We start from the raw sequence: 15536 nt of genomic DNA on the forward strand, positions 1-15536 counted from the left end.
TGTTTATATTTGTTTTTTTTGTTAGATTTACGGGTTTTTTTTAGATTAACTGGTTTTTGTTATTATGGGTTTTTTTGGTTTTTCTTATTATGAGTATTTTTTTGTTATTGTTATTTGGTTTTTTTTATTATTAGTTTTCAGATCTAGTTTTCTTCTTCTCAACTTTCATCACTTTTTTATTTTTTTATTTCAAATACAAATATGGACTAAAGTTATACATATGAAAGACTAAAATTATACAAAAATGGACTAAAGGTATTCAAATATGGGCTAAAGTTATACAAATGAGGACTAGAGTTATACAAAAATTGACTAAAGTTATACAAATATGGACTAAAGTTATACAAATATGGACTAAAGCTATACAAATATGGACTAAAGTTATACAACTAAGGACTAGAGTTATACAAAAATTGACTAAAGTTATACAAATATGGACTAAAGTTATACAAAAATGGACTAAAGTTATACAAATATGGACTAAAGTTATACAAAAATGGACTAAAATTATACAAATATGGACTAAATTCATACAAAAAGTACTTATATAAATTCCAATTAATTTATCGAAAAATGGACTAAAGTTATACAAAAATGGGCTAAAGTCATTGAAATTACACACATTTCTACTGGAGTTATACATTCGTTGAGTAGAAGTTATTCATATCGTTACTAGAGTTATACATTCATTGAGTAGAAGTTCAACACATTCCTAATGTATTTGTATATCTTTAGTCCATTTTTGTATAATTTTAGTCCATTTTTGTGTAACTTTAGTCCTTATTTGTATAACTTTAGTCCATATTCGTATAACTTTAGTCAGTTTTTGTATAACTTTAGTCCTTATTTGTACAACTTCAGTCCATATTTGTATAACTTTAGTCAATTTTTGTATAACTTTAGTCCTTATTTGTATAACTTTAGGCCATTTTTGTATATCTTTATTCCATTTTTGTATAACTTTAGTCAATTTTTGTATAACTTTAGTCCATATTTGTATAACTTTAGTCAATTTTTGTATAACTTTAGTCAATTTTTGTATAACTTTAGTCCTTATTCGTATAACTTCAGTCCTTATTTGTATAACTTTAGGCCATTTTTGTATAACTTTAGTCAATTTTTGTATAACTTTAGTCCTTATTTGTATAACTTTAGTCCATATTTGTATAACTTTAGTCAATTTTTGTATAACTTTAGTCCTTATTTGTATAACTTCAGTCCATATTTGTAAAGCTTTAGTCAATTTTTGTATAACTTTAGTCCTTATTTGTATAACTTTCGTCAATTTTTGTATAGATTTAGACCATTTTGTATAACTTTAGTCCTTATTTGTATAACTTTAGTCAATTTATATCATTTTTATATAAAAATTTTAACAACAAATTTTATGAAAAATATTTTAGTAGATCTTAGATGAAATAAAGTATATCACAAAAAAAAAACGATATTTAAAAACCGAATTTTTTTTTAAAAAAAACGTATAACAAGAAGAGATTGAAAAGAATAAATAACAACAAAAGGTAACAAAAATTAACAAATAGAATAAACCGACCACAAACAACAAATTTAACACAAAATCTGAAAAAAAAAAAAAAAAAAATGACGAAAAAAAACGAGACACAAAATCTGGAAAAAAAAAAAAAACGAGTTTGTATAATTTACCGACGGCGGTGGTGGAGGTAGAGGTGGGCGGTGGGTGGTGTCGGGTGGGATAGTGGTGGGTGGTGGTGAATGAAGAAGAGAGAAATGAATGATTTATTTGGATTTTTTGAGTTTTTTTTTATTTATTTGGATTTTTTTGGGTTTTTTTATTTATTTGGATTTTTTGGGTTTTTTTATTTATTTGGATTTTTTGGGTTTTTTATTTATTTGGATTTTTTGGGTTTTTTTTATTGAGGTTTTGAGAGAAGAGAAGAGTGAAATGTGTGAGATGAGAGAGAAATGGGTGGGTAGAAAACAAATATATAGTAAATTAGTGGTTAATTAGGGTGGATTAGTAAAGTGTGTTAATTAGCTTCTATAATGACTTTGGGTGGGTTCATTTCATCCCTCCATCTCCCTCCATCCAATGGCTCATAATAGAACTTATGGACTCAATATATATCATGGCCTTACATGATCTCTTCTCTCTCTCTCTCTCTCTCTCTCTCTCTCTCTATATATATATATATATATATATATATAACCTACATAATGAGAGCCGTGAGAACTCTACCTTATGGATTTTTTTCTATACAATAATGACATATTTGGATTCGGCATAGAACTTTATAGCTAGAAAACATATTTCTTGGTCTAAAAAGTACTCCCTCCGTACCAGACCAAAGTAACACTTACTATAAACGGACGTACCACACCAATGGTAATTCCTTATTTGGCCCACAACATTACCAAGTTATCCTTATACCCATTTGATATTTACACAAAATGTCATTAGATACCCCACCTAACAACCCACAATTACATACCCCACCTATTTTTTTCCCTCTTTACCCTTACTTTTTCCACTTTTTCTTAAATACTCCATTTTTCCCTACGTTACCTTTGGTGTGGTACGGAGGGAGTATAAATTAGTGACGGAAATCGAGCCGAGATACATTTTATTAATTTTCATGCACTCACTACTCATTTTCACGTATCAAACAATTTTCATGCACCTAGAACTCGTTTTCATGCACCTAGAACTTGTTATTTTCATGCACCTAGTAACGATTTTCATTCATGTAAGAATTTTCATGCACCTAGTATTCATTTTCATACATTTATAACCGTTTTAGTTTACATAATTTTGTTTTTGTACATTAAGTTTATATTTTATTAATAAAATCTATAAATTCTTTTTAGTTATACTAAATAATATGTTTGAATAAAATAAACTAATGGTAAATGATCCATCAAAACTTTCGAAGCAAAATTTGGTGAAGATTTATTAAGGGTTCTCACGGTTCTCATTATGTTAGTGGTTCTCACCAGATCCTGATCCTGTGTGTGTGTGTGTGTGTGTGTGTGTGTGTGTGTGTGTGTGTGTGTAGTGAAGGATACTTTTAAAATTTGCACAAAAAAAAAAACAAAGTTACCTTTAGTTTGAATATGGAGGATACTACCCTAAAACAAGTTCAATGTAGTACTTGTTCGAAACAAATCCAAAAACTAATACTCCCTCATATTCTCTAACATCTTCCACATTTCCTACAACGGCAAATTCACAAAGATCTTCTACTTTTCTTATTTGTCAATCATTTTTGGTTATAATAACTTGTGACCTCACATTCTCTCTCTTACTTTCATTTACATCCACAAATCATCATACCACTAAATTTGACCCCAAAACAAATGTGGAAGATCATTGTGAATAAGAGGGAGTACAAAGTATACGTTCTCAACTTATATAAAACTCGGTTATACATATAGGAAATTTTAAGGATGTGACCCACTAAGGCGTAAGATCAGTTGCGTTTCTAATGGGGGTTCATGGGGTATAATTGAACCCCCATTGGAAAAGATATGTAATATTTCTGTCAATTAATATGCACTAAAACCAAGTTAGTTTGGTGGTAAAAAGCCAATAGTGTCAACAAAAGATTGGGGTTCAATTCCCATTGTATGCATATTTTCCATTTTCCTCTCTATCTCTCTTTTTAAGTGTTCTTTTTCATATTTTCTAAGTTGTTCTTCCACAATTTATCTTTTTAGTTTTCCTTTCCACTCGTCTATAAAATTTGGGTATTTCTTACATATTTGACCAAATAAATTAATCTATTCATTTCATTTTAATATCCTTAAACTATTGTCTTCCTTAGAAAATATGTTATCATGCATTATTCGTTGATAATAATCTGATCTACTACCATCTCCGTTACAAAACATTGCTCATAGTTTTTTTAACTCAATTTATCAAGTGTATATTTTCTAACTTAAAAAATTGCGTTGAATGTGCATTATAAATTTTTCGTGGAAAACGTACACGCCAAAATCGAACCCCCATTATTGCAATTCTAGAAACTACGCTGCGTAAGATCCTACAAACTATACTGTACCATGATGGATTGATAGGCATTTCTTTTCTTATTATATTAACTAGAATAGATCACTCGTATGTCACGGTATATATAGATTTTTTACTTTTTACAGTATTACTTATATATTATAGATTAATATCTTGTTAATTTTCATATATTTTCTCATTGAATTGTATTTTTATTTGAGAAAAAATAATCTAAAAAATAATCAAGATAATTGAATAATTTCATGAAATTTGTATTTTTATGAAAATATTTTAATTACCTCAAATCTAGTAATTTCAATTTTATAAATTTTCTAAAATTTCTTTAAAAAAATCTTTTTTTGTCACGAAATTAAATAATAGTTTATGGTTATGTATAGTTATAGTTTTATTTATACCAATTTTATTTCATTTTAGTTAAAAGGTTAAATTTTAGATTTTAATGATGAAAATATCATAGATTGATGAAAAGATTGTTATTTTTTAAATGAAAGGTTAGTTAGTTAATTAATTAAAAAAAATCTATTTTATTTCCATGTTTAAATTGGAGCATTTTGGAGGGATTAATTTTTGAGGAGCTTTATTCTCATAATAGATATGGGATTGCATTCGTGTAAAAATAAGAAAATAGTTATTTATGATATAGAATAATTGAGATGTAAATATTGTGAAATAAAGTAGTTGACATATTGGGTTTTTTTGTTTATAGAAAGTGGATTTTTTTAATATGTGAAATACTTGGGCAGGAAAACTGAGTGGAATTACGGAGGACTGTTATTCTTTTAGTATATAGGGGAAGCGATATTTTTTTCCTTACCGGTATACAAACACATGAAAAAAAATATTTCTAAGAAAATGAGATGACGTCACTAGATTGTACGAGTCTCAGTACACCCTATTACATACAACATGTATGGTCCATTATTTACCAAGTCGGTATCACCCGCTGACATCCTATCATCGAGTCTCAATTCGAAGGCATTTAAAACATATGATAACCAAGCCTAAAAAAGGTTTGTAAGAATATAGTTAGAAAGAAGAAAAAACTTACGAGCAATTGGGCAACGAAGGGCATACGAAGAGGTTTGAGCAGAGTGCGTATGATTCGATAAAAAATGAGGAAAATTCCGGCATCAAATAAGAAAGAGGAAGATATGGTTCGAGCAATGCCTAATTCGCTACGAATCACTAATCCCTGGCATGCTACTGCACGATGGTTCTCGGCTTCATGCCATTTACCTTCTTGCCATCCGTTTATTGGATTTCTCAGTATTGATGTTATATTATATTTAACTTCCATTATAATTATTATTGTGTTAGTTTTTTATGAATAAAACATGCATGTCAAATAATTTGAGTTTTGTATGACCTTTGAAAAAACGAATGAATATAGGGACTTCAAGAAACAAAGTTGATTTTTAGAAAATCATGGTTGTGTTTTCTGTTGTTTTGTTTTTGACAAGGTGTTAAACTTATCAAACATCTATAAATAGTCAAACAAAATTTGATTAAATATTCACCGATAATTAATTCTCAATGCATGCTAGACTTCACACATCATAATTATTTCTTTATTTTATTTCTTTCATACGTACATTCAAAATTCCTCTTATTACAATCTTTCTTATAAAGTGTAAGAGCGAGGTATTAATAGGTAATGCCTCTTTAAATTAAATAATAAGTTTGCGATAACGATTATATAAGAGTTAGCGGTATCAAAATATTTCATATATCAAAGAATTAAATTTGTACTTCTTAATTAAGACGGTTGTAATACGTAAAGGGTATCAAAATAATTAATGTATTCAAGCAATAAACTTAAACTAGTACATACCTAGGATGATTATAACCATAAATGGTATTAAAATAATTCATATATTCGGTTAGTAACAATAATTAATTTGTATTAGACTATATTTTTAGATTCTTTCACAATTGTATACAAGTAAAAGAGGTATCTACTCACTTTTGAGACAAACTGCTTTCAACCCTATTATCCGTATACGAGGAACAAATTGCTTTTGAGAGTTGGTTTCTTGTGCAAATCATGGAAGGAAAATTTACTTTATACGTTGAAGGAAGGGTTAAAGAACTGGAAATCATTGAGATCGTGGAAGGAAAAAAAAGGTTTATGCAAAGGAGGAGTCCGAGACTTGATGCTTGAATCTAGTACGCAAGATCTCTATTTTGGAAAGGATACATTGTATTGTGTTTTGATGTTTTCTTTGTTTCTTGTTCTTAAAACACACTTGGTTGATGATGCCAAGTTTCATTGTCATTTAATTATTTGCCTCTTAGTTAAATTATTTACCAAATTGAAACATCCAATTATTGTTCAAAAAAGCCCAAAGATGATCAAGATGAAAGACAAGTCAAGAAAGCCCATTGCCTAGAATGAATGTTGTAAAGGAGTTAGTTAAACATATCCTCTATTAAGCATAAGTGATTGCAAAACCATGCAATAGTTCTTGTGACTATTACACCATTGTTTCTGGTACTATTATATTGAGAATTTTCGGAAATTTCATAAGTGTTCAAAACCCTTTCAAAAGTAATATTCTAAAAGGTTTGAAATTTGAAAAACAAAGTTTGAAATAATTTCAGAAATAATGAAAGAGCTCAAATTGAACAATTTCACTTGTCTTTAATTGTGCATCTTACTTTTACAAAAATGAAAAGTTGAAGTAGTCAAGTACTAATATTTTTTACCATATGTGGTATGTTGTCACTTGTCGAGTGTGTTGGGGTTTTAAAACCTGAAAAGAGGTAAAGCAATCTGATTTTTGTGTGTTTAAGCAACACCTAATACTTACAATAAATCTAGGCTATTTAATTTATTAATGAATTATATTATCTAAGGTACCCACCTTAGATCATTTCTTTCACTATAAATAAGGAGCCTTAGATATCATTTATTGCCAAGACTTTTAAGAGCATTCATTGTAAAACACTTTGCAAATCTTTTCAGCATTTAAAGCTTTGTTCTTCAATCATTTGCAAAACCGTTTTTCTGTTTTCAAAAATCTTCATTTGTTTTTCAAAGCTACAAAATCTCCAAGTATCAGTTCGTTTCACTGTTGTATAAAGAGTATGTTTAATGACTCTCTTGTTTAGGTCTTAATTGTAATCTCCATGTTCTTAATTGAACCACTGAGATTTTTACTCTGTAAACCTACGAGATAGAACTTAAGACTTGAAGCGGAGTAGCTTTGAGCAAGGGAAAGTCTTGAAGCGGAGTAGCTTCAAGCAATTGCAACCGGGGTTGGTTGGCGAGTTATTTTCATTGTAATGGCTTAGTTAAGTTTGAGTAAACAGAAAGTGCACGTGGTGCCCTTGAACTTTGACATTTTGCCCGAAATACCTAATTTTTTATCCAAAAAACTTTAAGAGGCTATAACTCGTGTTTACGAGCTCAAAAGTGACGATTTTTTTTCAAATTCATTATCTTTTCGAGAACTACGACTTGAAAAACAAAATTGTCGAGTTTGGAATTCGTGACCAAGAGATTTGGTCACTCAAATTTGTTTCGGTAAAAAAAAACTTTGACGTACAAAAACTCTTAGCCACGGGATCTAAATACGACAATTTTGTTTTCCAAACCGTAGTTCTCGGAAAGATAATTGATTTGGAAAAAAAATTATCACTTTCTGAACTCGCAGACACGAGTTACAACCTCTTAAAGTTTCTCGGAACAAAACATTGTGTATTTCGGGCAAATGTGAAACTTCAAGGCCACCGCGTGCATTTTCCCTTGAGTAAATTTCTAAACAAGTAATAAAAAACGGTTGAACGTAGGCTCCGGAGTAGGAGCTGAACCAATTTTTTAAAACATCGCTTTGTTTGTTTATTTAGTTTTACGTTCTCTTATCTTTGCTATTTATTTATCAATCTCGGTGCCAGTTCTGTGCAACAATCATCCATATTGTTGCATAGACCTGCTGTACCTCATGTGAAATTACAATCCATTAAGTTTCCCAAGTTTGTACTCAATGGCTCTTACTTGTGTTAGCCTCTAACCAAGTAAAGGAGAAATTTTTTAAAACGTACACCTAGTTCACCCCTTCCCCTTTTAGGTGTTTATCTTTCTTAACTCTCCAAATGGTATCAGAGCCTCGTGCTCTTGATATTGGTTAAACCAAAGAGTTGATCCCATAGTTATGGTCGATTCAAAACACACTAAGTATACCATATTTAAGGGAGAGAACTATGCCTGGTGGAAACACCGCATGGAGCACTGTGTCAAGAGTGCGGACTATGAATGTTGGATGATCATTCAAAAGGGTCCACTTGCTATTTCGGTGACTAATGCTAATGGCACTAGTACCCCAAAAAGCGAGGACAAATATGTCTAGGCCGATTGTAGGAAAGTCGAGAAAAATCCTAAGGCCATGTCCATCCTTCAATATGGCATTGGTGAACAAGAGATTAACCGGATATCCAGATGTAACTTGACCAAGGAAATTAGGGACACCCTAAGCCTTGTTTATGAGGGAACGCCACAAGTCAAAAAGTACCATTTTGATCTTCTCATGCAATAATATGAGATGTTCAACATGGGAAGAGATGAGTCAATTAATAGTTTGTCTTCACGTTTCTCTAGTATTGTTAATGACCTCAAGAGTCTAGGTAGAAATTTTGAATCAGAGGATTTAGTCCGTAAAATCTTTCGTAGCTTAACTGAAAGGTGGCAACCGAGGGTTACGGATTTTGAGGAAGCTAAAGACCTTTCATTGCTCTCCCTTAATGAACTTATGGGCTCACTCATGGCTACTGATTTAACTCTCATGAAGTGCTCTAGTGAAAGCTCTAAAGCGAAAGGACTCGCTCTTAATACTCTCTGAGTGATGAGGAGGATGAAGAGGATGAGTTTGCAATGTTCACTAAGAACATTGTTGGCATGATTATTGGTCGTAACTCTCAAAGGTTCTATAACAATACCATAAAACCACGCTTTCCAAAAAAAAGAGGTCTAGTTTCACCGTTGGTTGCTTCAAATGTGGTGACAAGGGTCACCAAATCAAAAAGGTGCCCAAAGTGGAACGACATTAAATCTAAAGAGAAGCATGCGTTTGCTAAAAGGGAATACAAAAATAAAGTGATGTTAAACATTTTGGGAATGTCCGATTCCGAGGGGGGCGATGTCCTTGAGGAATAATTGGGCGCCAAAATGTGCATCTCTTCCCAATCAATCAATGATGTTCCAAAGTTAAGAAAGAAAGAAAATGTCGAATGTCTTATGACTCACTCTGTGGACTCATATTCAGATTCAGCCAATGAGTAAATAAGCTCAAGAAAAAGGTTCGATCTTTCTCTAAAGACAAAGTTTGTCTCCTCCTCGACCAATTCACTGATAAGTGTCGTGTCCAAAGCAATAAATTAGAGGCTATGCAAACTGAAATTGAAGACATAGCTGAAGAAAATGCTAGCTTGAAAGAATGTCTAAATGAGGTTGAGCAACCTAATTCATCATTGAGTCTTGAAAAGGAGATTAAAAAGCTCCATAAACAGAATTTGTTTCTAGCTAAAAGGGTTGATGAAACACATGCAGCATAGCACTGTACTATTGCATCTGTGTCTAACAAAGGAGATGAGTCCCCCAATAAAACTGTGTCCTCACTAACTGTAATACACTGTATTTTGATAATAATTTATGAGAATAATTTATGTAATTTAAATAATTGATTTAAGGCATTTCTAATAATAATTACAAGTAAGACGTTAATTAAATAATAAATTAAGTATCCAAGTCGGGAATTGGGCTTAGCTAATAATTGAGCTTTGGGCCATGTGACACGAATTGGAGGACCGGTTTTATTGGCCTAATACATAAGTGATCGGGGTTTGTATCGGGATTTAATAATAATGATATGGAAATAATAATAAGTAAAGGTAGTAATAATTATATCAATAATAAGCCTAATAATAATAGTGTTGTTGTAATAATAAAATTAGTAAAGAAAGTATGTGGAAATCCTACTTATCGTAAGGCTAATATAATATGTAATAATAATAATAATAATAATAGTAATATAATTTGTAATGGTAACAATAATAATAGGTAATTCCTATAATAATTAGAATAAGGTAATTGTAATAGTTTCCTAATTGGCCTCATATACTCCCTAAGTTTAGACTATAAATATAAAGCAATTCTGAAAAATAAGTCATAAAATAGAAGAAGGAGCTTTGGAGACGGAAGAGGCAATTAAACGATAAAAAGTAAAACCGTCTCATCTTAATTAACTAATTTAATCGTGTTATTAGCAATTGAAGTTAGCCGAGTAATTAACCACCATAGGCTACCTTATTGACCACCGCAAGACCTGACCTTGACCATAGCTGGACTAAGGATAACCATAATCTCGTCTGACCAATCGTTGACCACCGTCGTGAAACCAGGGGGTGGTGAATTGGGTGTTAGCCATGGTTGTTGCGGGATGGGTCGTGGGTTTGTATGGGTTAATTCAAACCCTTAAACTGTCTTGTGTTGACCTGGGTAAAGTGAGGTTGTGATGGGGGGAGGTAGTCGACCTCAGTGGAGGTGTCTGGGTGATGGCAGCTGGTGGTTGGTGTCGGTGGTGGCGGCAAAACAGGGGAAAACAGGGGCATGTATGTGACCGTCTTAAGACGACTACTATAACCGCTGTAGTTGCGACTAGGGGAAGTGAATGCCACCTATGGAACCACCGTGTGTCAGAGGTGACAATGGTGGTTGTCGTGGGTGGTATGGGGAAGTGTGGTGGTCGTGGTACGGCGAGTTCGGTGGTGGTGTAGGGTGTTGTGAATATTGTTGTATTTGTATAGTTAGTGAATGGTTGGATAGGACGAAGTCGTGTGGCCGTGTGTTGTGGCTAGGGCTGGTGTTTGGGGTGTGTCTGGGTTGTCGGCAATGGGTACTCTCTGTGGGGCCTAGTGGTGAGTTTGGTGGTGTCGGGTTTGGGTGTTTTAAACGGGTTCTATGTGTGGGTGGTTGTAACGGGTTTTACACGGGTTAAAAGGGGATGTTGTGCGTGGGTTTTACATGGGTTAGTCGTTGGGTTTTATTTAATTATTGGGACGAGTTTTCACGTAATAATAATTTAAGCGTAAAATAATTAATATAATTAAATTATTATTGAATAAATTAATATAAATAATTGGATAATTAATAATTAAAGCATAATATGTATGTTAGGTGACGATTTGTGAAGAAATTATAGTCGTGTTCGGATTTCTTTAATTATTTGGATCGCTTGAGCTGCTTAATTGGAATCGCTTGCCAGGTAGGGATAAATCCTACTCAACTCTTATTCGATAATGTTTGGTATAATGGATCATTTATATTAAAGTGGAATTGACCATATGTAAATTGTGTTGGTAGATATTATCGTAATTGTTGGATGGGAGAATTATATTGCATTGTGTTGGTTGATATAAATAATTGTGATGAGTTGAATTAATTGTTATCGTTGATTGTGAATGTGGTCATTGTGAAAGCTTTGCTATAGTCAGAAGTACGTTGTTGAGGGAGTTTTTACTCTGGGTGATGGTAATATATACATTGTGAGGGAGGGGTACTATTACATAATGGCGGTACGTTATTAAGGGAGGGGTACCAGAGTAATGTGAGCACGTTGTTAAGGAAGGTGTGCTAAGTCGAGGAAAGGAGCACATTGTGTAACACCCCCATACTCCAAGTGTCTTACCAGGACCACTCAGGTATAAGGATGCCACCATCTCGGTTACCCGAGGCATGATATTCATAAGACAATAACGAAACAACTTTAAAAGTAAATAAAGTTTAAAGTGATTACATAGCAATTCCAAACTGATAAAAAGAAATACAAGATTCTCGACGGTCTCATCGCTAAAACTATCAAAGCTATAAAACATCGTCTGACACAGCGGAAGACTTCTAACTGCCACGTGATGACTCATCCCAGCTATCCCATACGCGTCATATCATACCTGCTCAATAACTACTCACCACCCCCGAATGGATCACCACAGTTTTTAAAACATTTAAACGGGGTCAGTACTAATCACACAACTCAATATATATCAACAATAAGATAAACAGACAGCTTAACCGTCACACACACAACCACACCAATTCCAACAATCTCAATCACCGATCGTCCACCTGGACCAGCCCGCGAGTGGGGGACCGCAGCCGTACCCACCAAATCCCCGCTTCTCATAATGAGCGATAACCCTGTCCATTAATGTGCACATCCCTTCTGTGGCGGGTTCCACAGAAGGCGAAACTAGGGCGTGAAGCCACTCCCGCAAGTGACCTCACTCAGTCGAGGCCACGCCTCGCGAACCATAGACAACGATCACAATCACAATCACAATCACAATACAATTACTATATCAAACAATCAATCTCAACACATCAACAATCATCCCATTATGGGACTAATACTGAGTAGGAAATCCTACCTGGAACAGAAACACAATCAGACGGTCTCAACAGCTGTATAAAAAAGCCTCTTCTACAAATCCTTCTCCTATCATACATACACATAATCACTACCAATCATTATCTACAACAAAACCCCCAATCCCAAAATTAGGGTTTAATGAAACTTGACGAAATACTATAAAATTGGTATGTAGATCTTACCCTCGACGCAAGGATCACAAAGGTATAAAGAACGATGGAATCCGACCTCTCAAGCTCCGGGATTCGTCAACAACACGGATGAATGCGAAGAACGTAACTTGAATCTCCCTTTTAATGTTATTAGGTTTGTAAAAGTGTATTATGAAAGTGACGGAAAGATTTATATATTAATCCGTGTTATAACAAAACCCGTCGAATTATCACCCGCTAACCGAGCTACTCGATCGAGTAGCTAAGGTACTCGATCGAGTGCCCCCTTACTCGATCGAGTATCCTAGTTACTCGATCGAGTACCCAACAGGTCAGAAACTATTTTAAAACGCAACTCACCTTTACTCGACAGAGTAAGGCCTACTCGATAGAGTACCCAAAGACTCATAAATACGGAGTATTGGTCTTCCCTCCTAAAAAGAACTTCGTCCCCGAAGTTCAACCCATACATAAAAACAAACATACTAACTCGGTCAAGACGCAACAAAGCTACTAAGAACTCAAAACAAAACCCCAACTTACGAAACATGAAACCATGAACTCTTAACACCAACTCTACCAACTATTCCTACCTCCACACCTCGCTCACGATGTCGTATCAACTACATCATAAACTCTCCCGACACTAACTCCATACATAACCAACTACATAAATATCAAACGGAATGTTACATTCTACCACCCTTAAAAGGAACTTCGTCCTCGAAGTTTACTCACACTCATAACCTCATCATCCAATCACAACACTATCAAGTATTCTCGCATTCCTAACATCGAACTACTACAAGCACGTCCATGACCTTTTAACACTATCAACCACAACATATACAAATCCATACCTTATGCTACACCAACACTCTACTTCCAAATATACTACCATATGTACAACCATCAAAATCTCTTTTATCGCATCCTACTCCTCTTAAGATAAATGTTACGTCCTCGTAACTCACTAATACTAAATCCTAGATATATCTTTTCATTATTCTCATCACCACCGCATGTCAAAGATAACCACCTAGAACCTAAACACTCGCCATGCACATATCCAAGGCTCTCTTACTTAAACAACTCTCATACTTCACTTCACTCGTCACACCACCTAACCTATACCACAAAATCCTTAACTTAATCCAAAACTTCACTTGTTCCCTATTACCACAACATGACACACCTCTCTATATAAACTACATAAAACTCTTATCATCAAAAGCATAACTCACTATCCACACTTGTTACGTACACTCACACTAGATCCTCAAGTTCTTTTCTTTATTACCGCAAAACTCATACAAAACTTAACATGACACTAATTCCCAACACCCTACACTCACTGTCCCAAAATCTGATTATGAACCACCTGCAGCGTCCAGATGTAATACAACACATGTTCCACCGATCACTTACCATGACTATGTCTAAAGCCTCATCTTAAAACAAGATCAAAAGTACTGTAACAACTTCTGACGACTGTGTCCCATCAAAATAATGTCACTATACCATGACAACAACGAAAACATATACAACTCTCTTCATATCACACTGTACTCTCATACCAAAACTGAACTGGTAAGAAACATCAATAAACAAGACAACGGTCTATCTGCACCAACTGAAACTCGCAGGGAGCAACATCAAACAAAACAACAATCTATGTATAACTGGTATGTACTTTCGAAACTCGAATCATAAACATCCTGCCTACTCCACCACATCCGGTGACGGCATCACAACACCGCCACCAACAAGACCACACCGCAGATGCGAAAATACCCGCATCACAACACTAAATATCGTGCCCGGATCACCACCCGAGGCACCACAACCACATCGATAGTCATCACAAATTACACAATCCCATAAGTACTGGCTCAACATAACTTCTCGAACAAGAAAAAACTTACTCAAATCCACTTTACTAAATCACAAGCAACATATTATATGAATTAAACAGATAATAACCTCGTGAATATAATCCTCTTACCATATCACAGTTTGACATGTATCATGAATACATACAAGTATAGCCAGTCATGCCAGATCACTCAAATTATTACCTTTTTGAATATCATTCAATTAGATTAGCATACTAAACATGCATTACAGAACATTCAAATAACAATTTTATGATAATCACACCATACCACGTCTTGTGAGGTCAAAACCTCACACCAACATTTATATACATCTTAGACCCATAATTACATCCAACTAGTCAATCCTGATCACGTAAGTTACCACTCAACAAAGGTTACCTGTCACCCGAGCTTAACTCGTATACACCTCATAACATATTTTCCCATTCGCATATCCATCACCCTCTGCCAAATGTAGCCACACCACTAATACTCCACTACTAACAACCGCCTCATATAACCACATCTTATACTATTTCATAACCATACTTATCAATCCGGCCTCTACAAAATCAGTCTGATTGGAATTGTTACCTTTCTAATATACCATCACCCTTAACCACTAGTCACAAACCATAACACTACCGCTGTCGGGGCATCAAACCTCTTACACTCATCTCTAAACATCACGATTTCTTTCCTATCTTTGGTTAACATTCCAAATAACTATCATCAAATTCACCAACAAAATTATATCAACATCATTCCCAATACTATCTTACTCGTATTTTCATCTAACTCTCCACCAATTATCTATTATCGTGCAAATTCTCCACCAACTTCGTACTCCCTTAATTCCTCGAAACTCATGATTAATCATGTTGTCCTGAAATTTCCGTACAATCGTTAACTTACTTACTCTTTATAGTATCATACATCTCGACGATTCCTTACTTTTATGTCACATAACTCCGGTGAAAATTTTCCTTAGCTTACTTTTTACTCTCCTCATGCTTTTCTTTTTACACTCGACTAAAGCAATTGACCATTCAACTCCTTATTACTTCTTCCTAACTTT

General features: G+C 33.9%; 1 protein-coding gene across 1 annotated transcript in view; it reads right to left on the reverse strand.

Annotated features, from left to right (window-relative positions):
- Positions 1-5441, reverse strand: part of LOC141652178 (cation/H(+) antiporter 14-like) — a 14604-nt gene extending 9163 nt beyond the window's left edge. Inside the window, exon 1 of the mRNA XM_074459785.1 lies at positions 5055-5441. Coding sequence (XP_074315886.1) covers positions 5055-5303 — 249 coding nt within the window. The 5' untranslated portion in view covers positions 5304-5441. The remainder of the gene's footprint in view (positions 1-5054) is intronic.
- Positions 5442-15536: the final 10095 nt, after the last annotated feature.

The sequence above is a fragment of the Silene latifolia genome, chromosome 4 (assembly GCF_048544455.1).
Source record: "Silene latifolia isolate original U9 population chromosome 4, ASM4854445v1, whole genome shotgun sequence".
Classification (NCBI taxonomy): Eukaryota; Viridiplantae; Streptophyta; class Magnoliopsida; order Caryophyllales; family Caryophyllaceae; genus Silene; species Silene latifolia.